Source organism: Caretta caretta, chromosome 17, assembly GCF_965140235.1.
Source record: "Caretta caretta isolate rCarCar2 chromosome 17, rCarCar1.hap1, whole genome shotgun sequence".
Lineage (NCBI taxonomy): Eukaryota > Metazoa > Chordata > Testudines > Cheloniidae > Caretta > Caretta caretta.
Genome location: NC_134222.1, coordinates 12,165,239 through 12,192,579, shown reverse-complemented (window position 1 = coordinate 12,192,579; position 27,341 = coordinate 12,165,239). Strand labels below are relative to the sequence as shown.

At 41.4% G+C, this 27,341-nt stretch overlaps 1 protein-coding gene across 10 annotated transcripts in view; it reads left to right on the top strand.

The window, feature by feature from the left end:
• The window catches only part of PITPNM3 (PITPNM family member 3), a 346,570-nt gene that overhangs the window by 144,284 nt on the left and 174,945 nt on the right, over nucleotides 1-27,341 (top strand). For 8 of the 10 annotated variants that reach the window (XM_048823832.2, XM_048823829.2, XM_048823830.2 and 5 more), the window contains one exon: nucleotides 6,567-6,674. The exons of the other annotated variants lie outside the window; for them this stretch is intronic. In XM_048823832.2, the coding sequence (XP_048679789.1) occupies nucleotides 6,567-6,674 (108 nt within the window). The remainder of the gene's footprint in view (nucleotides 1-6,566; nucleotides 6,675-27,341) is intronic. 10 annotated transcript variants of the gene reach the window in all.

The following is a 27,341-nucleotide window of genomic DNA, read 5'->3' as shown; positions in this document are numbered from 1 at the left end:
GCCTCTGTTTGCCAGAAGCTGGGAATAAGGGATGGATCACTTGCTGATTGCCTGTTCTGTTCGTTCTGTCTGCAGCACCTGGGATTTGCCACTGTTGGAAGACAGGGTACTGGGCTAGGTGGTCTTTGGTCTGACCCAACATGACCGTTTTTATGTTCTTAAGAATCTGAAGTTTTTGATTCAGATAGTTCTAGTCAGCCTAAGGGCAATCCACCAAGACAAACTTTCAAGCTTACACAGAGTAAGCTCTGTCAACTCAAAAGCTTGTCTTTTTCACGAATAGAAGTTGGTCCAAAAAGAGATATTCCCTCACTCACCTCGTCTCTAGGACCGACGCATCTAACACCACAATACTGCAAACTCGCAATGTCCTACATGTCCTGGGACCAACACATCTACAGCAACAACAGCCCCTTCTACCCAAACCCACCCCCCAACCAATGCCTCCCACCCTAAACTCCCCCAACCAAACAACTAAAGACAAACTCCCGAAACAAAACAACCTTTAGAGAAAAGGGTAAATTTAATAAAACTAAAACCAAACAAAAGCTAGCCCAAGTAGAATTTTTACCCGCGAAAGAGTGCCAGAGATTTCATGAAGTCTACTAAAGACACCATGATTAGTATCAGTTCTGCTGATGTTTGAAGGCTGGCCATCAGTATGTACAAAGAGGTTAGGTCTGGGTGACCTCTTGGTCAGTCGGAGATCAGATACTATGGTGATGAATGACTATGGTGATGAAACCTTAATATATGGATTTTTTTTCTTCAGTACTCCACAAAAAATTTTTTTAAAATGCTTTTCTTCCAAATAGACCTACCACTATCAAACAGACCAGCTACAAGATACTATCTGTGTTTGCGTTTGTAGAGCCAGGGAATGAGTTTCCTTTTAAAAATGTTTGAAATGTAAAGCTGAAGTTGGTTTACATTTAGATTGTGTATCCTGGAATCTCCTGGCCCAATTCTGCTCTGGTTACTCTTGCTGACCCTTTATTTGTAATCCACAGTACTACCCAGGGCCCATTATCTGAATCATCATCTTGACAAAGAAAGAACTCCCAATCCTCCATTTTAAATTTGCATTCTCCTGTACTCATACTAAGCACATAGTCTACATTGGCAGCCTGTATAAATCCACAGTGAAATGCTTTTAAATAAGTTTGTTCAGATGGGACTAATACACCCCACTTCCTCAACAGCTGGTAAACCGAATGGAAATGTTTTCCTAAAGATTTCTAAGCCTATTAAAGGAGAACATCTGCAACATTCCATTTTTGTCTGTGCTTCCCAGCACCCTTTTGAGATGAGCTCCTGATAAAAGAACAAATCTTCTAACGGAACTCATTCGCTGTGCGGCAGGGCTGTGCGATTCCATAATCTCTTCTGTGCTGTCAGATAAAAGTTTAATAGCTCATGTAGCACAGATGGTTTTTGATGAAAGGATAAAACATGCTTGAAATTTGTATGAGAACTAGTCTGGTGGGCCCATTTCCTCCCCCCCCAACACACCTTTTTTTTTTTTCCAGAAATTAATGTTCTAACATCAAAATTCCAGAACAGTGAAATCTGAAGTACAGTTTCTATGTTTTTTTAGCATTGAAATGCCTGAATTTTCATGCTGGGTTAAAAACTTTAGAAAGAGAATTTTACTTAGGATTTTTCTACACTAGAAAAGTTTATACCTGGGTATAATATCCATTAGTGGCATAACAAAATCATACCAGTATAAGCCCTAGTGTGGATTCAGATATACCCGAATAAAGGGTATTATACCAATATAGCTTATTTTCTTTCCTGAACTGGAATAAGTTTATACTGGTAAAAGCATTTTATACTATAAATAGTAGTAATATACCAGTATAACTGCATCCTCACTGGGGGCTGTGTTCTGCTTTACCCGTGCCAGTGTAGTTAAAGCAGCAAAACTTTCTAGCATAGCCCTTAATGTGTTAACATGTGTTTAACTAGTACACCTGTTGTATATTCAAGTATACTGGTGATTATATAATTTGAAGAATGGTCTTGTAGTTAAGGCACTTAATTAGGTCTTGAAAAATCTGCTTTCAGTGTGTGGCTTTTCCACAGTCTTTGTGTGACCTTTGGCAGGTTACTTAATCTCTCTGTGTCTCATTTTCCCATCTGTAAAATGGGATTAAACTTCACAAGGGTGTTTTGTAAGAATAAATGTATATGTAAGATGCTACATTAATTGGGGTTAAAAAAAAGAACCTAGATAGAGAATTCAGAGTCAGGCAGGGAACATAACCGGAGTTAGACTGGTGTAAATCCAGCTGACTTCAGTGGAATTATTCCAGATTTACAGTGGTGGAACCAAGAGCAGAACCTGACCACAGTCTTCATATAAAATAACTGAAGAGCACTTAGATCTCTCATTAATTACTGACAACTTTGTCAGAGGAGGGAGCCATTCAAAGGTTAATGTCAGTTGGAACAGGGAAAAGTTCACAACACACACATCCTTTCTGTGTCCCAGGACTTAAACCTTGAGGGCATCTTCTCTTCTCCCTTCTCATCCAGGCCGTTGCCAAATCCCCCCTTTTCTTCCTGTAAAATGTCTGCAGAATTCATCCATTCCAGTTGCAAAGTGGGGATAATCATACTTGCAATGGCCTACCTCACAGGGCTATTATGAGGATTAACTAATGTCTGTGAAGCACTTTGTAAATCTCCAATGCTGTAATATGGATACAGAACAAAAACCCTTACTAACAGCACTTTAGTCCAGGCTCTAGTCCTCTCCTCCCTAGACTTTTACACCTTCTTACTCTAGGGCTTGTCTACACTATGGGGGCTACTGGCTATAGTTGCCCAGCTACAGCGCTATGCCACTGTAACCCTGTAGTATAGATATAAACTACAATGATGGAAGGGTTTTTTCATAGCTGTAGCAACTCCACTTCCTCAAGTGGTGATAGCTAAGCTCATGGAAGCATTCTTCGATTGACCTAGCCATGTCTACACTGGGGGGGTTAGGTCGGCATAGTAATAGTGCTCAGGGATGTGAATTCTTCACATCCCTGATTGCCATAGCTATGGCAAACCTTAGTTTTTAAGTGTAGACTGAGCTTGAGATCTCCCCTCTTCTTTCTTGTCTGTCCTCTATTCCAGCCAGGATGATGATCGTCTTGTACCACAACTCCACCCAGGTCTGGCTTCTCCTTCCCCTCGCCACGCCCCAAATCCTTGCACTGCATCCCCCTCTTATTTCATAACGTCCAAGATTCTGTTTAGTTTCAAGTTTCTCTGAATGATTCATTTTACACACACACACCCCCACTCCTGCAGGTCTGAACAAACCTCTATCCTGATTGCCTCCTATCGCTCACCTACATGTACTCCTTCAGGACTCTCCTTGTTCTTGGCTAGGCTTGCAGCTCCTCCTCTTTTCAAGGAGCTTCTGAAAACCCATTTCAGCTATAATGACTAGACACTTTCTGTAAGGCTCTTTCACATGGTCTGTTCCCATTCCTATCATTAGCCAGTGCTCTCCTTGGAGCAGGGATTATGTTCTTTTGTATAAGCATGAAGAGCAACTACAAAACACTGTTTAAAAAAAAAAAAGAGGAGGAGCCCTTGTGGCAACTTAGAGACTAACAAATTTATTTGGGCATAAGCTTTCATGGGCTAGAACCCACTTAGAATCATAGAATATAAGGGTTGGAAGGGACCCCAGAAGGTCATCTAGTCCAACCCGCTGCTCGAAGCAGGACCAATTCCCAGTTAAATCATCCCAGCCAGGGCTTTGTCAAGCCTGACCTTAAAAACCTCTAAGGAAGGAGATTCTACCACCTCCCTAGGTAACGCATTCCAGTGTTTCACCACCCTCTTAGTGAAAAAGTTTTTCCTAATATCCAATCTAAACCTCCCCCACTGCAGCTTGAGACCATTACTCCTCGTTCTGTCATCTGCTACCATTGAGAACAGTCTAGAGCCATCCTCTTTGGAACCCCCTTTCAGGTAGTTGAAAGCAGCTATCAAATCCCCCCTCATTCTTCTCTTCTGCAGGCTAAACAATCCCAGCTCCCTCAGCCTCTCCTCATAACTCATGTATTCCAGCCCCCTAATCATTTTTGTTGCCCTTCGCTGGACTCTCTCCAATTTATCCACATCCTTCTTGAAGTGTGGGGCCCAAAACTGGACACAGTACTCCAGATGAGGCCTCACCAATGTCGAATAGAGGGGAACGATCACGTCCCTCGATCTGCTCGCTATGCCCCTACTTATACATCCCAAAATGCCATTGGCCTTCTTGGCAACAAGGGCACACTGCTGACTCATATCCAGCTTCTCGTCCACTGTCACCCCTAGGTCCTTTTCCGCAGAACTGCTGCCTAGCCGTTCGGTCCCTGGTCTGTAGCTGTGCATTGGGTTCTTCCGTCCTAAGTGCAGGACCCTGCACTTCATCAGACACTTCATCAGACACTTCATCAGATGTATGAAGTAAAAGATACAGGAACAGGTATAAATACATGAAAAGATGTGGGTTGCTTTACCAAGTGTTAGGTCGGTCTAATGAGATAAAACACTATGGCACACGTTATGGACCTAGATAAATTATTTCCATTATTGCTTATGTGACATCATAATTTTACATGGCCCTTTACAAATCTAGAATAAAAAACACATTGCCTGCCCAAAGGAGTACAATTAAATCTCGTCAAGCCATCAAAGTTGAGTAAAAAAGGCTGCCAAGGAGTGCATCATGGTCTACAGCAGCAGTTCTCAAACTGTGGGTTGGGACCCCAAAGTGGGTTGCCAGGGCTGGCTTAGAGTTGCTGGGACTCAGAGCCGAAGCCCAAGCCCAATCTCCCGGGGCCGTAGCCCAAGGGCTTCAACTCTGGGCAGCAGGGCTAGGTTACAGGCCCCCTGCCTGGGGCTGAAGCCCTTGGGCTTTGGACCCCCCACCCTATCTGGGGCGATGGGGCTCAGGCTTTGGTCACCCCTTCTGGGGTCATGTAGTAATTTTTCTTGTCAGAAGGGGGTCACGGTGCAATGAGGTTTGAGAAACCCTAGTCTCTGGCTCACCGACAGGGGAAGGGGGAGCAATTGCTCAGGGGCCTGGGTGATTTAAAAGGGCCCAGGGCCCCCCCACCCTGCCACGTTCATTACATTTGTGACTCTACTCCTTGGGGGAGAATTGTATGTCTCCTGTTCTGTTTTACCTGCATTCTGCCATATATTTCGTGTCACAGCAGTCTCAGATGATGACTCAGCACATGTTCGTTTTAAGAATACTTTCACAGCAGATTTGACAAAAACACAAAGAAGGTACCAATGTGAGATTTCTAAAAATAGCTACAGCACTTGACCCAAGGTTTAAGAATCTGAAGTGCCTTCCAAAATCTGAGAGGGATGTGGTGTGGAGCATGCTTTAAGAAGACTTAAAAGAGCAACACTCAGATACGGAAACTACAGAACCCGAACCACCAAAAAAGAAAATCAACCTTCTGCTGGTGGCATCAGACTCAGATGATGAAAATGAACATGCATCGGTCCGCTCTGCTTTGGGTCATTATTGAGCAGAACCCGTCATCAGCATGGATGCATGTCCTCTGGAATGGTGGTTGAAGCATGAAGGGACATATGAATCTTTAGCGCATCTGGCACATAAATATCTTGCGACCCAGCTACAACAGTGCCATGTGAATGCCTTTTCTCACTTTCAGGTGACACTGTAAACAAGAAGTGGACAGCATTATCTCCTGCAAATTGTAACCAAACTTGTTTGTCTGAGCGATTGGCTGAAGTAGGACTGAGAGGACTAGCAGGCTCTAAAATTTTACATTGTTTTATTTTTGAATGCATTTTTTTGGTACATAATTCTACATTTGTAAGTTCAACTTTCATGGTAAAGAGATTGCACTTCAGTACTTTTGTATTAGGTGTATTGAAAAATACTATTTATTTTGGTTTTTTTACAGTGCAAATATTTGTAATCAAAAATAAATATAAATTGAGCACTGTACACTTTGTATTCTGTGTTGTAATTGAAATAAATATATTTGAAAATGTAGAAAACATCAAAAAATTGAAATAAATGGTATTCTATTATTGTTTAACAGTGTGATTAATTGTGATTAATTTTTTTAATAGCTTGACAGCCCTAATTCCTAATGAACTGTTTCATGGGGGAGGGAAAATATTTCCAATCAGATCTGTTAATTAGATAATCAATGTGAATTAGTCAATCAATATTTATAAAGGGCTTTGCACATATAAAGTGCCAAGTGGTTTCCACCTCTTATGAATATTTATTTCAGTCAACTAATAATTCTGCAGAAGTAAGCAGCAAAGATTTGCTAAATTCCCTTTCCCTCTGTGGTTTTCCAGTATGCAATGAATTTGGCATGCAAACACAAACTGCTGTGGACGTGTAAGCAGAAAGCCTTCTCAGAGAATCCTGCGTATGCTATGTGCTGTGTATTCCCTTTAGGGATCGTAATGAGCTGCATATTTCTCTGACAGTTGGTAACAAGGTAATCCTGTCTTTATTCTCCAGCCTGTGGCTGCAGTTTACCCTCTTCTCTGTTTTCTTGCTGCAGAGGAGGTGGTGGAAGGGAAAAGTGCCATCCTGATAGGAATGAGCCAGTGGAACTCCAATGACTTGGTAGAGCAGATTGAAACAATTGGGAAGCTGGAAGAAAATCAAGGTAAAATTTAGCTTGCTATATGTATATATTTAGGTTAACAAGGAAACTTAAGCTGACACTTAAGCTGTCTGATTTTGTTGAGACTCCTGATACAAATGGCATTTACAATGTCACAAAGCATAACTGGTATTACAATTAACATTGTTATACATCTATTCACTATTTCCCTGTATTAAAATAATTCAGGCCCTATTTCTGCAAGATGCACCCTGTGGGTAGACGGTATACTCAGACCTGGGGCTCTGCTTGGGTACAAGACTCCATCCACACACAATAGCTTGCATGACCAAGGCCTATGGTTGTATATCTGTCATGGCCATGACACACATTAAGGGCTTTAGGGTCACTGTCTCCCAGGCCAGGTCGCTACTCAGGGCCTGACTCTGGTATCTTTGCTACAGGTAAGTAGCACTGTACTCTACAAGTAGTTCTGCAGAAGTCAGTGGAACCATTTGTGTAGTAAGTGTGTGATATTTTTTTTTCAAAGGGACATAAAGGTGCTAAGCCTCCATGCTAAAATTTTCAAGGCTCCCAAATACACAGCTTTTTCAAAAAGGTTACCCCTGAACTCCCACTGACTTTAAACAGGAGTTACCTTCGTCAGGCAATATCCCACCATAAGATACGATTCAGTGTAGGTAATGGTGTCAGTCTTGCCTTTAAGTAACTTGGTAAATTTGTCCAATGAAGTATGGGGGTTTTCAGATGATTAGTTGAATGTTATCAAGTGGTTTAAAGCATTTTTATTGTTAGTTAAATGGTATTTATTTGGTTTTTCTCTGGTTCCCCCTGACAAAGACAATTTATTTAATGTATTCTGAGCCATGAGTGTTTGTGTTTTTAGGCTGCTTGTTTTAAAAAGACTTTCCCCGTTTCTTACTACAAATAGCTGTCCTGAAAGATCAGTATGGACTGGAGTGTGTTCATCTGTAGGAAAAGAAAGGGATATTTCTCTATAGCTATACATATTTTCAGCAATCGCTTGTGGAAGGAATTAATTTATTAATTATCTTTGTTTAGTGACTCTCTTCTCTTCTCTTTATATTCTGGGTGTTTCCTTTGCTAGTGGTTAAGTAGCATGTTGACCAACCAATCCAAATGGCATGTTGTTAAAGATTATTAAGTGGATAATTAGAGAGGGAAGAAGTTTGTCTTACATCTGCCCTTGACAGTGGCATACAGTGCTCCTTCATGTTGCTTGGCAATTTATTTCAGTTGGAGTCAGGGATTCAATGGGGATTTGTAGGAGATGCTTACTGAATTGTAAATGTGCCTCCTCTCTCTGCTGTTAGACTATTGAGAGAAATTGATCCAATGTTGCACCACAACTAAGATAACTTTTTTTTTTAATGACCACATAAAGGCAGGTTACTCTGGACTATTTGCCACTATTCCTGGACTTTCTTCACTGACTGCAAAGTTTTAATATATTTACTTCAATATTATGATGTTAGATTTTGTGTCTTATTGTTTTGATAGTTTCCAGAGGTTCCCACTAAGATCATGGCACCATTGTTTTAGGCACAAACAAACAAACAAAAAAAAAAACAAGGGATGGTCCCTGCCCCTAAGAGCTTTCAATCTAAGGAGGGAAGACAGATAAACGGTGGGTTATTATTCTCTCCATTTTACAGATGGGGAACAAAGACCCAGAGAGCATAAGTGCCCTACCCAAGGCCACGCAGAAAGGCTGTGGTACAAAGCCAGGAGTTGAACCCCAGTCCAGCATCTTAACCATGAGACCTTCCCTCCCTTATTTCAGTGGTGTCCTATCTTTTTTGTTTTGTTTTGTGGACTACTTTGTAAGACAGCAAACCATCATGGTTACCTCTCCTTCTTAGCCCTCTTGTCTCACATTGCTTGGTGCTCACCTTGCTTTCTTCTGGAGAATACTAGGTAGGGCTTAGAGGATTACTGGTCTACTTGGACCATAGTTTGAGAGCAGGCCTACTTATAACATCTAGTTATATTTTAATGGCTTTTCACAACACGGTAGCCTGCTTCAAGTCAATGTTCACTGTACTGGGGTGTATGACTTTGCACACTATGGGTCTATTTTCAGAGGTGCTGAGCAACTGTAACTTCGGCTGAAGTCAATAGGAGCTGTGGGCAATAAGCACCTCTGAAAATCAGACCTTACGGTATGTCCACACAAGGCAGCTCACGCCAGAATGAGATTTCGTATTTTGTTATATCAATAATGTAAAAAAAAACTAGAGCAACAGCTGTAATGCATGCTGCCAGTTAGGTGTTTCACTAGGTTGGCCCCCTGCTAAATTCATCTGATTAAACTAGGCCACACATCTCAATGCCTCTTCTCCTCTTGAACTCCACCACATTATACTGCAAGGTTCAGTTCTATTGATTAGCTACCTATTGATATTTCTCTGCTGTGAAATTACCTGACAAATGCATATAGATCCTATTGTTGTGTGTTTACTGCAGCGAATTATGCAGGGCTTCTGTTGGAGAATGAATCGTGTTCGGGAATTTTAGAACTCCACTCTGTGATTGGCAATTGCAAAACACAAATAATGAAGGCGAAGAGCATGCAAGATCTATTTGATGGGGAACTATATTATTTTCTGAAATAGCTGCAGTAAAAAAGCATTTAAATGTTAATGCAACCATTTACATTCAAAGCTTTACCCCAAAAAAGCTGGCAAAATTTTTTAACGGAATCATTTCAGCTGTAAAAATAGAGGGCTGGATTCTGATACCTTTACTCAGAGTGAACAAGTAGTCCCACTGAAGTCAGTGGAACTACTTTTGGAGTAAGGTGCTACTAAACTGTGGAATCAGGCCCATTGTTACCACTTAAACCCTTTTAAACAGCTGCATTGATTTATTACCTTTTCAGAGACTATTTGGAGAACTCATCAGTGTTTGCCAAAATAAGGTTGCATTTTTAAAGCCCATGTGTCTTCATTAAAGACATGCCCTGAGGGGGCTGGATAGTTCATAGCTCGCCTCCAGATTTTCTCTGTTAACTCCAGCCCTGGTGTGTAGCCTTTACCATTTGAGAGCCGTACTGTGGTTTGTGAGAAATGAATAGCTGATCTCAGGCTAATATCTGTATGACACAAACTAGAACTGTGACTGGCATCTTGTCTAATCATATCCTCTTGGCTGACAATGTGTACAAACTACCCTTATGGTTGAAACCCACTGGCTAATGGCCTGATTATGGATCGCTGAATGACGGCCTGTTCTGTTCATTCCCTCGGAAGCATTCAGCACTGTTGGAAAACAGGAAACTGGGCTAGATGGCTCATTGGGTTGACCCAGTATTGCTTTTCTTATGATCCAGTACCTATTGAAGTCAATGGCTCTCTTTCCACTGACATTGATGGATGCAAGGTTATTCCCTAAATTATGATTTTCAGAGGAGCCTAAGGGAGTAAGGTGACTTTTACTGGGACCTGGATGCACAAATCCCCTAGGCGCTTCTGAAAATCCCAGCTCAAATGTGCCATGTGCCCTTCTAATGGATTGTTCCCATAAAAGATGAGGGTCTAGTATATATTGGCTCTTTTTAGCTCAAGTGATAGAGGCTTGTGGGTTGGTTCTGAAGGTCTCTGATTCAGTCCCTTTCCGACGCCTCTTGTTGGTAGTGAGGGTGTCATTTCATTCCCTTTGTGGTTGTACCCTTCAACACAGGATCAGAAAACAGTGGGAATGCTGGGGGGCAGCGCGCAGTGCTGTTGCCTCTGGTGCACCTGTTTTTTGGGTCTAAATCAAGGGTTGTCATCTTTGTTTAGTGCTATCAGTCCAGCTGCTTTCATGAACACTCATATTTGCACTGGGTCTTTAAAAATACAGGACCAAATCCTCCAGGCATTAAGTGCAGAAAACTCCTGTTGACTGACCAAACCACAGAATCTGACCCATGGTTATGAACGACACATTCAGCTGAGAAGGACGTGGCTATGTTGCACTTTGTTGTAGTTAAACCAGCTTCCAGGACCAGTGATGCTGCTAGTTGCCTTTGCAGCAATTTTGAAGTTTGTGTGCGTTTTTTTTTTTTTAAATGGTTTAATAGATTGACTAGTAAAGCACACAATTAAGAGCTCTTTCAACAAATGAAGATGTATGGGAAGCTGCAGTATGCTCTGGGCAGAATTAAAGGCACACTGGGCACTCACTACAACTTTAAGAAACAGCATAGCCACAATTCCACTGAAAGAGAGACAAGCTTATTAGCACCCTTATAAATAGTAGGTATATAAATTAATTCAGTCGCTGTTTCTCAGTAAGTAGACCTGAGAGCACTTGACCAATACAAACTTCCCCATCAATGCAAGAAATACTTCTTCAGGGGAAAATCTGGGAATCCAGTAATGCCGACTTAATATAGTTAAACAGAGAATAACACAAACAGCGATCAAGCTGAATTAAAAACCTGTAGAGCTGCATAAAGTATCTTGATGGGGAGCTGCTTTTCCTGTGGCAGAATCAAAGCACTGTATTAAATATATTCTCAGGGCCAAATTCATGACTGGTGCTAAGCAGATACCTGTGGTATCAATGGAATTGCACCTGCTTGATACCAAGAATTAATTTGGCTTATTAGATTTTATTTTTTTCTGTTCCTCCACCCCCCTACCTTTGGTCCTGATCCTGCAAGCACTTAAAGCACATGCTTAAGCTACTATGTAAGTGTTTGTAAGATCAGGGTCTTTGTTTGTGTTTTAGTTTTGGGGCTTGTCAACACTGTACTGCAGTGCAGACTACAGGGTGTGTGAACTGCTGGCATGAATGAAAAGGTTTGAAAGAGGACTAAGTTAACACAAACTATGTACCTGTTAGTTCATGCCTGAGGCATCCACATGAGGCAGATAAGAGTGCAGCTCTTTGGTGTGGTCTGCAACACACACACTCAGTCTGTACTGTGGCTCAGTGTAGACATACTCTTGATGAGATATAGTAAAATAAAATCTTTGACCCCTAACAGTATTGTGTCCAGATACTTTTATTTCCAATGCAATTATAATGTCTATACATACATACTTGATTTGTAATTTGGTTTGTTTACTATAGATAAATGCACAGTATTCTCATTTTTAACTTTATAGCTAACTGAAGAATTTTTATAAAAAGTATCTGCCCTTCTCCAGATTTACCAGTGGGACATCACAGATTTAAGGATGTCTCTACATTTCAGTCCTATTGATTAGGACAGATATCCTCCAAGACATCAAAATATATGTCTTGTCATAGAAACCTACTGATGACTTGGGCTACACTGTGTGATGAAAAGCAGTGCTAGTTAGTGGATAGGGCCCTGGCCTAGGAGTCAGTGACCTGTTTCTTTTCGTGGTTCTGCCACTGACTTGCTGTGTGTTTCCCCCTCCCACCCTTTGTCTGTCTTGTCTGTTTAGACTGTAAGCTTTTCAGAACAGAGACTCTCTTGCTACAGATTTGTACTGCACCTTGCACAATGGGGCCCTGTTTCATTGGGGCCTGCCATCACACTAATAAACAAAAATAAGAACGTTCACCAACAAGAATTTCATAGGTAGCTTCATGCTGTCAAGTGCAACCCGCAAAGACACTTACCCTGGCTATCTACTTTGCCATTACCCCTGCCCTCCTTTCTTCTGAAATGTAGCATGTTTATTAAGTTGGCCAGTAATTACCAAGCTTAAAGAAAATAAGGCTATTTTCCCTTAGAAAAGCTGTCTTCTCTTTTATCTTTATATGGGACCAGCTGCCCCGAGAAGACAATATTGAAAATGTGTTTACAGTGTTTACTATACATAAAGATGAGAGTACCATGAATGTAACAATCTAGAATGAGCATGGGTTTGTGGCACGTGTTAAGCAGTGTGTCATAGTATGTAGAGCATTGGACTGGGACTGATTCCGGTCTCTGCCGGTGACCTGCTAGGTGGCCTTCAGCATGCCACTTCACCTCTTTTTGCCTCAGTTTCCCAATCTGTAAAATAGATATAATGATGATGACCTCCTTTGTAAGTATTATTACTTATTATTTATTTATTATAACATTATTACTTTTATGTTTCTGAAGTTTGTGTGCACAATTTTCTGTAAACGCTGTAGTAAAATGAAACTTTTAAAAAGTGAAAATCAAAGCACCTACTACCCATATTGTCATATATTTGTCAGCTTAATAGTGGTGACACTGATGTCATTAATATTTTTGAAAAACCATTGCAACCAAGATGTCACGTTTTTGCTTGGAGCAAATTATTTCCCTTCTTCTTTTTTTTTTTTTTTAAGTTGGGATTTTCAAAGCTGCCTAAGGAATTTGGATACCCGGCTCCCATTATTAAAATCAACATAGATATTGTCACTGGAAAATATGGATACTCCCTGTACTGTAATGAGTGACATACATGTGATACCATAACCACAGGCTGTTCACCATGCCTGTGCTAGAAAGTATGATGACAGAAATTGCAGGGGTATTTTTGTGGTTGTTTTGAACACAAAATACACTGTATATCCATGACATTACTGTTCACTTCCTACCTAGAGGTAAATGAAACTCTGCTTTGTGAGAAGCTTTGGAAAAAGACATTTACTTAAGTTAGATGACAGTGCAGCTACCATGCTTAGCTTTTGGGGTGAGACAGCAGTAAATCTATGCCCCTTGCAGTGAGCACGGAGATTCAGAATGTGAAACCTTGTAAATTGTGCCACCAAGGTAAGTATTTGTTTGCCTGTTGACTCCCACCTAGACTTCTCAGCTGGAAAGAAACTACTTTTCTTTGTGCTTTACATGGCAGGTAGGGTGTATAAACAATAGCCTCTCGGGGCAGACCATTGTTTAGCTTGCATGGTGAAACTGTCAAAAGTAATTTCAGAAGAACAGTGGTTTGTGCAATAGGCAGCTGTGGGTCCAAATGTGCTGTTAAGGTTCCTTCCCCACTCTGAACTCTAGGGTACAGATGTGGGGACCTGCATGAAAGACCCCCTAAGCTTATTCTTACCAGCTTAGGTTAAAAACTTCCCCAAGATACAAACTTTGCCTTGACCTTGAATGCTATGCTGCCACCACCAAGCGTGTTAAACAAAGAACAGGGAAAGAGCCCACTTGGAGATGTCTTCCCCCAGAATATCCCCCCAAGCCCTACAACCCCTTTCCTGGGGAAGTCTTGATAAAAATCCTCACCAATTTGTACAAGTGAACACAGACCCAAACCCTTAGATCTTAAGAACAATGAAAAATCAATCAGGTTCTTAAAAGAAGAATTTTAATTAAAGAAAAGGTAAAAGAATCACCTCTGTAAAATCAGGGTGGTAAATACCTTATAGGGTAATCCGATTCAAAACATAGAGAATCCCTCTAGGCAAAACCTTAAGTTACAAAAAGACACAAAAACAGGAATATACATTCCCTCCAGCACAGCTTATTTTACCAGCCATTAAACAAAAGGAAATCTAATGCATTTCTAGCTAGATTACTTACTAACAGAAGTTCTGAGACTGCATTCCTGATCTGTTCCCAGCAGAAGCATCACACAGACAGACAGACCCTTTGTTCCCCCCCCTCCAGCTTTGAAAGTATCTTGTCTCCTCATTGGTCATTTTGGTCAGGTGCCAGCGAGGTTATCTTAGCTTCTTAACCCTTTACAGGTGAAAGGGTTTTTCCTCTGGCCAGGAGGGATTTTCGAGCACTGTATACAGAAAGGTGGTTACCCTTCCCTTTATTTTTATGACGTGTTTCTATAGAAAAGTGGCAGAACAGGGAGGGAAAAAACTCGGCACACGTAAACCCATGGTCTTTTGGAACCTGAACCTCTTGTGAGCAGAACTTCACACCTGGCTCAAAGTCTGTAATTAGTGCTGAAAGTAAAATATGATTTTGTGAACCCACATATTTTCTGAAAGTTTCAGATGCTGTTTTGAATTGAGATAGTGCTTAGGATCTGTAGTTATGGACCGGGAACTGATTGCGCTAGGCTGTACAAACACAGAGCAAAAACACAGTCCCTGCCCCAAAAGAGCTGACAAGCTAAGTCCTTTTTTAATCCTCCCCAGGGCTGTCACAGTGTTGGAGTTTATCTATAATAATGGCTATACTTCTGGACTTCCAGGTCTTGGCAAGACCCGAAAACCAGCAATTTAAAGAATGCAGGTGAAAACAATGAGCCATATTCAATAGAGGGTTGTGCTAACTGCACAGAAGCATTTTCCCATTGGTAAAAACAGTGCCAAAACTTCAGCAAAATTTACCCTCTATTCTTCACTCATTCATCTTGCTTATGTTTTGACCAGGTGAAAATAGCTTCAGATTTGTATTTAGCAACAACTGCACCTCTAACACCAACTACACAAGCTGCAGAGACTTTGTCTCTTTAGTTCTGAATGTCCTGCGTGAAGTCCCCAGTGTGTTGGCTAAGATGCTGGTTGTCCTGCTGGTACCCAGCTAGGGTAAGCAGGCAGAAGGGAGCCCCGATGCATAATTTTTAAAGGCTTGGGGTTGGCAATAGTAGTAAGTACATGCAGGATCAGGGCCTTGGTTTAATAAATAATAATAATTAATAATACCTAGCTCTTATCTAGTGCTTTCATCAGCGTATCTGTGTGCTGTATAAAGGAGGGATCATTATCCCCATTTTCCAAGTGGGAAAACTGAGGTACAGAGAGGGCAAATGAACTTCAATTTTATATTCAGATATCTATAGGAACACACACCATTTTCTCTCTTCTGCTAGTTCTGCCTTAGTCTGAGCTGTGGTGGATAATTTCTCATTCCACCCACAAGTGACAGAGATGGATGACACAGTGAAACAGAAACAATTTTTCCCCCTTTTTAAATATATGCAGTGTAATGTCGCGCCCATTATCTCAATTTTTGGGCCATGGGATTATCACACAATTACGCAATGCCATCACCATTAAAATGATTTCTTATCAAACTCTGCAAGAAACTTAACTGCTGTCAGACTTGTCTATCAGGTTCTTTTCAGGTTTGATCAATCCGAAGGTGAAGCTGAACTAAAATGTCAGGGAATGACTCAAATCATGATAGATATTTCATGTGACTCTCAACTTGTCTTGAATAGTTTAGTTATCATGAAGTCAAAGAGCAGCTAGTTTAAGCTGTCTGCAGAGCATGGTTCATCTATTCAGCTTTTGCCTTGAGATGCCAAGTGAACATGACTGTCTAATATAATATATATCTGGAGCAGAGAGATTTAAGAATTAGGAACAAGCCAGACTTTATTGTTGCAAATCCTGAACTGCATTCCTGGAGCAACCAGCTTGGCCAAACTAGGAATCTGTTTACTGCCAGGAAAACTGACAAGCTTATTGCCCCACTACCCTAAATATTTATAAGTCCAGGACAGCAGGTCCAGTACCGTTGCACTGATGGTAGCCAATACGCAGTACTTCAGAAGAAAGTATAATGTTTTTAACCCTTCTCACCTAATGCATTTACCTTTGCAGTGCTCTATCATGGTTGGAAAATTTTCCTGGCTGTGGCTTGGGATTGGCTAATGTTGGAGGCATGTGGAATCTCAGCCCTTGTACAGTATAAACGGGCCTCCTTCTCCCTATTGATTTGCACTCCTTTTAATTTTAATTTGGGAATGACCGTTTCCTCACTTCATAGGAGAATCCCAAAAGTCAGAGTTGGAAGAGACCTGGTAGATCATCCAGTCCATCTCCCAGCCAGTGCAGGACTACGGCCCTACAAAACATTTGCTGCCTTTTTAAAACTAGAATGGAGAAAATGTTCTACATATTGGGGCTTACAGTGGATAGCTTGATGGTCAGGTTTTCTCTGATACTGAGTCTATTTGTTCCTCTCATGCTGTTTCTAGTTATGCTTCCGTGCATCTTGCTAAATAATCCCTCCCCATTCTTGGTGCTAACGTTCTTCTTAGCAAAAATGTAACATTAGAGTCCTGTAGTGAGCTCTCCTATTCACTTCATTCATTAATTCTCCTACTCATAGAGTATAGAGTGAAAACTTTGGATCATCCACATCCAGAAAGCTCGGTCTCCAGTCAATATTGAGTCCTGCTCTATATTAAGGCTGAGGCAGCTGGGTCAAAAGCCACAACATCCTGACAGTGTGTTTGAGGCAGTCCGAGAGGTCTTCTCCAACCAGCTTTTGTTGAATCAAAGCCGGTATGGACTCTGGTACATGGAACACATGGCCAAGCCAGCTGAGAGGGTGTTGAGTCCCTCAGAAAACACTGGAAGCTGGTTGGTCTGATGCCTAATCACCTAATTCGAAACATAAAGTAACCACCATATACCTTCAATAAGCCGTTGCTGTTTCATGTCAAAGAGTCCAGCTGGCACATTTGCATCTCTGGGTTGGCCCAGGTTTCAGAGCCATACAAAAGGACAGAAACCACTGCTGCTTAATAGACACCCATCTTGGTCTAAGTTATGAGGCATTGGCACCACAAAGCCTTCCAAAGACCGTGCATAAGACTATAGACTGGTTGATTTGATGTTTCACGTCAGCAAGGCAACCTTCCTCCTGGGTGACAGCAGAGCCAAGGTACTGAAATGAGTTGATGATTATGATGGGTGGGGGCAGAGATTCATAACCCACTTATATCAGTTTGAGCTTCTTCCAGTTGACTTGAAAAGCAAGCTTACTGCTTTTTCCACAAACATATTCAGGTAATTGATGACATTAGTTTGTGAGGACGTGAGTACGGTCTTGTCATCTGCATATTGCAGGTCAGTTATGCAGAAATCATGAATCACCATCCCGGGTATGTGGCTAGTGACAGCTTCTATAATTCGCTCGGTAATAGAGCAGAATAGATCAGGAGCAGCCATGCACCCTAGATAGATACCACTGTTGTACTCAGGCCGGTTTGACATCCTAGTACTTAAGTGGACACAGTTCTCACTTTAGTGAAGCATTTCTATGAGACAGTAGAGGAGCTTGTCAGGCACACCAGCTGCTTGCAAGCTGAGCCAAAGGGAGCAACTATCAACAGAGTCAAAGACAGCTTTTAAATCAATAAAGGCTTTATACACCTCATCCTTCCTGTGTTGAAACTCTTGAGCTTTTTCAGTATTTGTCTAATGGCAAAAATCTGCTCCATGGTTGATTAGGCATAAACCTGGCTTGCTCTCCTGCTGCTCAGACTTAATTATTTTTCCAAACACTTCACGAGGACATGGTGAGTTATTATATTATTGAAATGTAACTATCCTTGTCAAAGTGAGTGTCATCAAATCGCATTTCACTCAGTCTTCACTTTTCTTTTAAAATGGTTCACGTAGGATCCGTGGAGTCAAATAACGAACTCCCATTGGCTTCAATAGGAGCAGGATACTGGGTCCCTCCTTGCTAATGAGCAATAGGTCTCCCAGTAACCAATGCATATTAGCAAGGCTCTGCTGTAAATAGTGGGCCAGATATGTATGTGTAGGTTTGTATAGCTGCAGATCTGGCTTGGTTGTTAATAGCACCTTCTATGGAAGCTCCCCCAAAGAGCAAGCATTTTCTTGTCCAGCTATTTAAATTAGGCAGTCATTAGTGAGAAGCTCTATATTAAATGTGTACTCGCAAGCTGGAAAGCATAACGGGAGAGCTTAACATGGCATTACTTCCCTCTCCCTCTGATGCCCAAATTAAAGTAGCAAGGACTCTAGAAACATCTGGAGCTGGATAAAGAGAAACAGAGCTTCGTGGGGAGATAATAAATACTTGCCATTGCATTTAGAGATTAGCAGTCATGCTGGGATTCAGGCTCCGCAGGGGATGGAGCTCCTTGCTCTGGGTTTTGGAAACACCTTTTTAATTTTTCCAAGAGTGAGAAACCCTGGAGTCTCAGAACTCCACCATCCAGTGCAAAATCCCCTGGTTAAGGGGAAATGACTGGCCTGCACAATTTACCCCAGCATCACTCATTGTTGCTAGCTAACTGTATATGACACAGAGCCATGAGCCTGAACAAGTTTCACCCACATCAAACTGCAAAAATGAAAGGGTTATGATAGCTCAGTGATTTGAGCATTGGCCTGCTAAACCCAGGATTGTGAGTTCAATCCTTGAGGGGGCCATTTAGGGATCTGGAGCAAAAATTGGGGATTGGTCCTGCTTTGAGCAGGGGGTTGGACTAGATGATCTCCTGAGGTCCCTTCCAACCCTGATATTCTATGATTCTATGATATTCCCATTGCACTTCAACCCTTTTAGACCAAACAACCCCTACCTGGCTGGCTCTTCTGCTATTTATCCTTCAGGTATGCCTCTTCATCCCCCTGCTGGTTGGTAGGCAGTGCTAGCCAGCAATAGTTGCCGTTTCATCCATAGATACAGGCAGGGGCTAACTTTGTCCATCTAGGTCTTGATCTTGGGCATAGATCCAGCAAAGCATGTAAGCACAGGCATAGCATTAAGCCGGAGAATACTCCCCATTAGCAGTACCTTCATACTTCAACTTACACATGGTGTAAGTGCTTTGCTGGATTATGACCTTGGTTTCCTGATATTGTCTCTGTCATTTCGTTCCTCTTGTCCGCCTGTTGCTGCTTCACGAATACTCCACAATCCAGCCAACTTCTCCCCAGAGTAACCTTCCCCCTGCAACCTCAAAAAGGCTGTTCTTTGCGCCCCCCCACTCTGTTCCTCCTCCCTATATATTTTGAAAATAATTCAGGCGTTAATGTTTATAGCTGCCGCAGAGACCGCTGACACCCTTCCCATCAGGTTGGCAAGATGTAGGCTGTTGTGAACAGAACACACTTTGGACTGAGTTCAGGAAGTATTTATTCAGACTGATCCAACTGTTCTGGAAAGACTAGGGTCAGCCAAATGCTGTGGCTTGATCTTATTTTTTCCAGCAAGTAAATATACCAAATACGGTACTTAGGATAACGTGCACAAAAAGAGGTTAGAGCTGTGCAAAGAACTGAATTTTTTTTAATGGTTTGGTGGTTGAACCAGGCAAACAAAAATTTTAAATTGTTTCAGTTCAGCATGAAACACTTTTTTAAATTTTTTTTTCAGCAAACTGAAAAAGTAAAACAAAATAAAATAAAACTAAACATTTTGTTTGACCCAAAACAAAAATTGGGGGGGGTTTAAATTTTTTAAAATGGGAATCAGTTTCAAAATGACCAGTTGTTTTGAATCAAAATTGAAACATTTCATTTAGAATATGTCAAAATGAAACATATTGTATTTTTTCTGTTTCAGAGGAACAGCCGTGTTAGTCTGTATTCGCAAAAAGAAAAGGAGTACTTGTGGCACCTTAGAGACTAACCAATTTATTTGAGCATGAGCTTTCGTGAGCTACAGCTCACTTCATCAGATGTATACCGTGGAAACTGCAGCAGACTTTATATACACACAGAGAATATGAAACAATACCTCCTCCCACCCCACTGTCCTGCTGGTAATAGCTTATCTAAAGTGATCAACAGGTGGGCCATTTCCAGCACAAATCCAGGTTTTCTCACCCTCCACCCCCCCACACAAATTCACTCTCCTGCTGGTGCTAGCCCATCCAAAGTGACAACTCTTTACATAATCAAGTCGGGCTATTTCCTGCATAGATCCAGGTTTTCTCACATCCCCCCCACCCCCATACACACACAAACTCACTCTCCTGCTGGTAATAGCTCATCTAAACTGACCACTCTCCAAGTTTAAATCCAAGTTAAACCAGAACATCTGGGGGGGGGGTATTTTTTGTGTGTTTTTTGGGGAGCGGGGGGAATATTTTGATCAAAACAGTTTGGCAAATTCAACCCAAGTTTGTGAAATGTTTCAGATGACCTGAATCTGTAATCTTCAGTGAAAAAAGCCTTCATCTGCATACTTCCATCCAGCTCTAGTTATGAACTAGATTCTCTGCTGTGCTGAGTTTCTGCTTTGGTTAAGGGTCCCCAATATTCTGCTTGTCCCCATCTTCAGCGCAGGTTAGAACAGCCTGGGTGCTGTTCTAATCTGTGCTAGCTAGCAACAGTGGCTCTGGAGGGGGGGTATGTCTAGACACTGCCCTGTGTCACAGATCCTAGCAAGCATCCCTATCTGGCCACCCACTAGGATGGCTGTTAGGAGAATCCAAGCCTTTGTGCTATGGATCCCTTGGGGTGTGTGTTAAGCTTCTAGAGCCTAAATGGACTCCAACCACTGCCCCAATCTCGGGATCCCTAGGCACACTCTCTGGGCACGGGCCTTCTATCTGGCATCCTCCTTGAATGTCAGAACATACTGTCCTGCTGTCTAGCCCCTCTGGGTGCAGTGTGCTCTTCAAGACCCCCTTCTCAGTACTTGAACACACTGCTCTCCCAGGACTCCATCCAAATGGCATGAAGGTCCTGATTGACCGTTTGTCTTTCAGGGGCATGTAGTAATTGTGAAGTGATCCACACACACGTTGCCCAGTCTAACAATCATAGAATCATAGAATATCAGGGTTGGAAGGGACCTCAGGAGGTCATCTAGTCCAACCCCCTGCTCAAAGCAGGACCAATCCCCAATTTTTGCCCCAGATCCCTAAATGGCCCCCTCAGCAATGTTCTGTTCTTTTACAGTTAGCCATGTAAAGCACAACAGAGTACAGATCAGACAAAACCATAGAACGTGCAGTGTCCCTCTCTAGCTCATCCTTCCCTTGAAGATCATCTGCATTCTGTCAGTCAGGCAGGGTCCTCCATCCTTCTTGCCTGCCCTACCCTTTCAGCAGCCTCCCTCATCTTAATCTTCTGTAAAATGGATCCCCATCTCCTCACCCTTTTCCCCTCCCATGAGTCCATTTAAAAATTCCTGCTGGGTCACCTGCTTCTTTTGTTCTGCCCTGATAACTTTCCATTATATTCCAAGCTTCCCTTCAGATAGGAGGAAGTGTCTCCTCCCAGCTACAGCAAACCCATTTTCCCAAGGTGGTGGTCTTTGAATAAACCATCGTTGAGAGCTAATCACTTTGGTCTGGCAGAGACATGACTCACAACTCTGCGTGGATCCATTACAGGTACAATAATTTCATGATACAATTTCATAAAATCATCTGCATTTCAGAAGACTGAACCCACAATTTGTCACGCCCTGTTCTTCAAGAGCCCAGCACAGCTACCTCCCTTGAACAGGGCTGGCTGATCACACCAGGACAAAAGAGAAGCAGATGTGTTTTGTCGTGTGAAATGTCCTCGGTTTATTCTCACCAAAACAAAACTCTTCTGAACTTTGAAGGAATTCCCTTGCAGGCTCTGAATGGATTAGGATGCATTATCTCTACATGTTGCAGTTAATTGGTAGAGATTTTCTATTTGCCAAACTCTACAGTACCCTCTTACTACTCATAGTGTGTCTTCTGCAACCAAGCATGAAAAGTGTGCGTACGTGCCAAATTAAAGGATAGCTTTATAGAAAGAAATTACTGTCACTTCAATGGGAGTTATCAAAAACAAATTTCAAGGACTTCGCAGTTTTGTTACTTGCTTACAGAAGTCATCGTACAAATATAATCTTTAAACCACTGTCCTCATTACCCTTTCAATGGCTTATTCTGGCTACTTGTTCTCACAATTATCTGCACTCCATCAGGAAAATAGTTTTCCTTTTGAATAAGGCTTATTGCAGTGTTACCAACTCTCAGGATTTTGTCATGAGTCTCATGATAATTGTTCCGCTTAAAGCTCCAGTTCCTGGAGTCTTGGAGGATATGTGATGATTTCAGTCTTCATTCTTAAAGAAAAAGTAAGCTTCTAGGCCTTGTGGCTGTGGAGAGAGCTTCAAAATGTGACCCTAGTTCACCCTAAAGGCTCAAAAAAGCAAAAGGCAAATAAAAAGAATACCAAATCTATTATTTTTAAATAATCTCATGATTCATGGTGTTTGAACATTTGGGGTTGACAGTACTGTTACTGACTTGCTTTTAATTACATAAATGCCCCTTCCTCCCTTACATTAAGGTTGCAAAGTCAAGTACTGAAGAGTTAGGAAATACCAGACTTCTAGGTACCTGGGCAAACCTACTTCAGTCCCTTTGTGTGTGTGTGCATTATGATACACTCTTTAATTACACAATCACATAGTATTATTCCCCCACAGGGCCTCATTCAGTACACAGTTACCACCCCTGCTTCTAATATTGGACATAAAGAGCCTGATTCAGCAAAGCACTTAAACACATGCTTAACTTTAAGCGTCTGGGCAGTCCCACTGAAGTCAATAAGACTGCTCACATATATAAACTTAAAGTGCTTAAGCACTTTGCTGAATCAGGACCAGAGTAGGCCAGTAAGGGCAACCTTTGTAGTATTCATATCAAGGATCATTTAACTATCTAAGTACCTTATGTACATACAAGATCCAAATATAGAACGGTGAACTGATTATTAATCCAGTATCATTCAGTGTTCCTAGAAACAAATTCACACACACAAGCGCTGAAGTCAATGGAAAGACTGCCTTTGACTTCAGTGGTCTTCCTTAGGGAAAACTTGCATTGGATTTAAAGGTTGATATTTTGGGCTCATACCGTTTAACAGTTTTTCCCTGTGAGAATATAAATGTGGCCTTGGTAATGCTGTGAGGATTAGAGAGACCTTAAGGTGATCACCAGAAAGAGAGAGAGAGAGACTGAGAACAGGTTTAGGGCAGCTTTATTGTAGATTATACGAACCAAACAGAATACAGAGGTGACATGAATTCCTGGAACAGTTACTGGGCAATAACTAGCTGTGGTGATCATGTCTTGACGTTGTTTCCTATGGAAACGGTTTCTCTTTTATGTGGATCCTTGTCAGATGTACAAAGAAACTGGCATCTCAGGAAGGCTACGAACCATTTCTACAGGTTTAATGTGTTTATTTGAGCCGGCTGCCCCCTCTTTCATTTCTCCTGCTCCTCGTGAACACAAGTACATTTTTTTTCTGGTGTATGTTTTATCCAAAGATGCACTAAATTTGAACGGGAGGAAGGTGCTTTTGTGTATTATTTTAATGTGGATTAAAGTGGCAATAGGTGACTTTTTTTTTCTCATTCTGAACTTCCCAAAGGTATATTATTATTGCAGGGAGATAATGAAAGTGTTTACCCACATTACTTGGGAGCAAAAGAAATGAATCTTGACGTCAGTGTGGCACACACAAGAAAAGGAATCTGTTTTTGTGCTCTTGTCTCAAAGGGCCATGTTCTGTGACAGACGGTGCATTGACCTCTGCCTGTTTAAATAGCAGAAGATAATTAATAGCTTATATAGAAAGCATTCAAGTTAATGCCTTATTCTTGTTTGCAAAGAACGTACTGGAGTACATGGAAGAATTTGCTCACTAATGGGGCTCCATTGCAGCTTGAGATGAAAACGTTTTTTATTTAATGATACCCAAGGTGCCTGGATAGTTCAGAGGATTGGTAATGCGGTGCAGAGAATTTAACCTCTAGATCGCCAGTTCAAAAGTAGACCACGTGAGTTCTGACAGCCATTGATGTCTGAGTCTGTTCAGAGATCTGTGAGAAACTGACCGGTGGCCTGTCTGGTGGAATTGCTAGTGGAGAAGTCTTCACGTTACCAAAAATAAACCAACCCTTAAACAACTCACCTCCTTTGGCACTAATTGGCTCCTTATTGGGTGTCTTAGCAGATAGACTAAAGACTCAATGGCTTGTGGAGTCTAAGCTGCCCTTCCACCTTTAGTGGCAGTCTCTATAGGCCCAAGTGGACGTTGTTGGGGCTAATGGGAAAGCTGGCACTGTGGCTGCCCATGCCGCACTTGTGCATGAGTGTGTTTTAAGGACTCTGGTAGAGCAGTATGGCCCATCAGTTTTCTGTTCCCATGGCAATCCCCAGAATATCCGTCCTTGCCTTTTGATTTAATTGTGTTGAGGTAAAGCACTTACAGGTCCTCCTCAACATGGTGTGTCATCTATTACAGGATCTGAGAGCAAAGTGGACAGTGACTGACAAACCAGGTTACTCTGGCTGTTGTTATTTTATTTTATTTATGCTGGATATAATGCTTCTGTTCATTTGACATGACTCACAAATGTGGTAATTACCGCGTAGGCAAAAGTGTAACAAAAGTGCATTATTTTCCATCTTAAAACAGGGCTTAATTGAAGACCTAATGAAAATTAGATGACTACTTGGTTTCTTTTCTCTGAGTTTTTTAAATTAAGCTTCCTTTTTTTTGCTCTGGTACAGTGTTGTTAATGGCACATCATCTTTTATTTGATGTTCTTCATTCTTGTATAGATGCCTGGTTGTCAGATCACTTGTATGTGGGTTTTTCTACCATAGAAGGTGAATGAGACATGAACATCTATATATCTGGGGGAGGGTTGTGAAGTAGTTAGGACAAGAAACTACGAGTCAGGAATTCTGGGTTTTCTTCGCAAACTTGCTGTGGTCTCTTAAGCAACTCAAATATTCCAAAGTTCCACCTTATTTTGAGTGGCCAACTTTAGACATCCAAATCCTGATTTTCAGTTATTCTGAAAATAATTGGATGCTTCTGAAACTTGTTTTAACTTTTCTGTGCCTCACATGTGAGTATTTATTCATCAGTGATTTGTGAAGCACTTTAAGGGCTTTGGATGTAAGGAATTTTTTTAAGGCCAAAGTATTGTTTTGGTCTTTGAGGTTGGGATTTTCGAAGAAGCCTTACAGGAATTTGAATTCAAAGGGAGTTGGTTGCCTGCTTCCTTTAAAGGCTCTTTGAAAATCCCAGCATAAAGATGAAACCCCGCCCCTACCTAGCAAAACCTAATAGGACAATGGACAAGGATTTGTAGTACAAAAATGTCACACAGCTGGTGAGACAGCACGGGGTGGAGAAGGAAGTGATACTCTAGATTATTATTATTTGTATTACCATAGCTCATAGAAGTCCTAGTCATGGAATAGGACCCCATTGTGCTAGGTGCTGTATAAAACCAAACAAAAAGATAGTCCCTGTACCAAAGAGCTCACAATCTAAGAATAAGACTGGAGATAAATGATGAATACAGACAGATGGAAGAGTACAAGGAAACACTGACACAATATTATTCAGCATGATGGGCTGTCATCTTAGCACACCAGCTGTGTAACTGTTATAAAGGGTTTTTTTTTGTAGGCACCTTGGTAACAGAGTTCTAAGGGTTTTGAAGGTTTATAATGAGCTCAGTTTGCAGATGTTTATCCGGAGCGTCTCAAAAGCATGAGTGGAAGTATGGGAGAAAGCATGAAGATGCTGGTTTGAAAACAGATGCTATGGGATTATTTTCCTGATTAGATCATGCTCTTCTTAGAGTGATGGTCCCTATATGGATTCCAAACATGGGCGCACATATGCACTGGAGCTAGATCATTTCCATCCTGATAGACCACCAGTGGAATGATATCAAGGGATACACTGGCCCTACAGTAGAGACTTGAACTGGTAATTCCAGCTCTTCTCAAAATTCATATGAACAAATAGTGAAGACTCAGGGAGCTCAATCGGTTTAATTAATCAAAGAGAAGGTTCAGGGGTGACTGATCACAGTCTATAAGAACTAATGTGGGAAACGGAAATCTGTGCTCTTCAATAGAGGGCTCTTCAGTCTAGTAGATAAATCTAGTAAACAAGACCAGTCTACCAAGACGTCATGGCTGGAAGTTGAAGCTAGACAAATTCAGAAATGAAATATGATGAAACTTTTTAATAGTGAGGACAGTTGTGCATTGGAATAATTTACCAAGTGTTCTCAGTGATGAAGAATACAACACCACAATTTAAAAATCAATATTGGATGTTTTTCTGAAAGATATTCTCTAGTTCAAATTGGAATTAATTCAGTCAAGTCCTATGGCCTCTGTTATACAGGAGGTCAGACTGAATGACCACAATGACCCTTTCTGTCTTTCTAATTTATGAATCTCTGAATTTGCATTTTCCATGTAATTATTTGAGTGCTTTACAAATGTAAATGAATTAAGCATCAAAGCCCTCCTGAGAGGTATGTATATATTAGTATCCCCATTTTAGAGATGTGGAAAGTATGCTATGGAGCAAGGAATACCCAGATCTCCTGGCTCGCAGTGCTGTGTTGTAACCACAAGACAGTAATTCCTTTCCTTCCAACGTGCACCTCCGTGCACGCTTGAACAGATGGTGCTGTTCCTTCAATTAGAGTCCTTAAATACAGTCAGAATCTGTAGAGACTTGCTCCATAAATTTTAAGTTGTTGTGAAGAGAAGCTCAAACACTTAATGGGAAGAGGAATGGGCCCACTTCTTTTTTTAATGGTGCCTTTTCCTTTTTGGTGCCTTTTTCATAGTAGCACTTCTCTTCCTGTGGCCCCTGTGTATACAGTTCGCACTGATGCCATCTGTTTTTTTAAGCTGTTGGCTTTAGTAAATCAGCCCAAGCCCAGAGCTGGGCAGAAGAAAACTATGTTGGAAGGGTTCCCATCCAAAGAAATCTAATTTTAAAACAAGCGGGAGCAGTTTCCAATTCAACTTAACAGTGGGAATCAATCTGTAGGCAACAAAACGGTTACTGAGACTATTGGCTTCCAAAGCAAACACATTTTGCAACGGATTTGACCTAACATTAAGAACCAGGCTAGTAAAATTTAATGTATGGATGCAGGAATTGCTTTGCACAAACCTGTTTGGAAGTAAAACCCAGAGCCAGGGTTCAGTAAAATAGTTGTTCTTAGTCTGATCTTGCTCGGTATTGAGCAATGCTCTCAGCTATGACTTTGATAGGATGCTACTGAGGCTGGTCGAACCTCCTGTA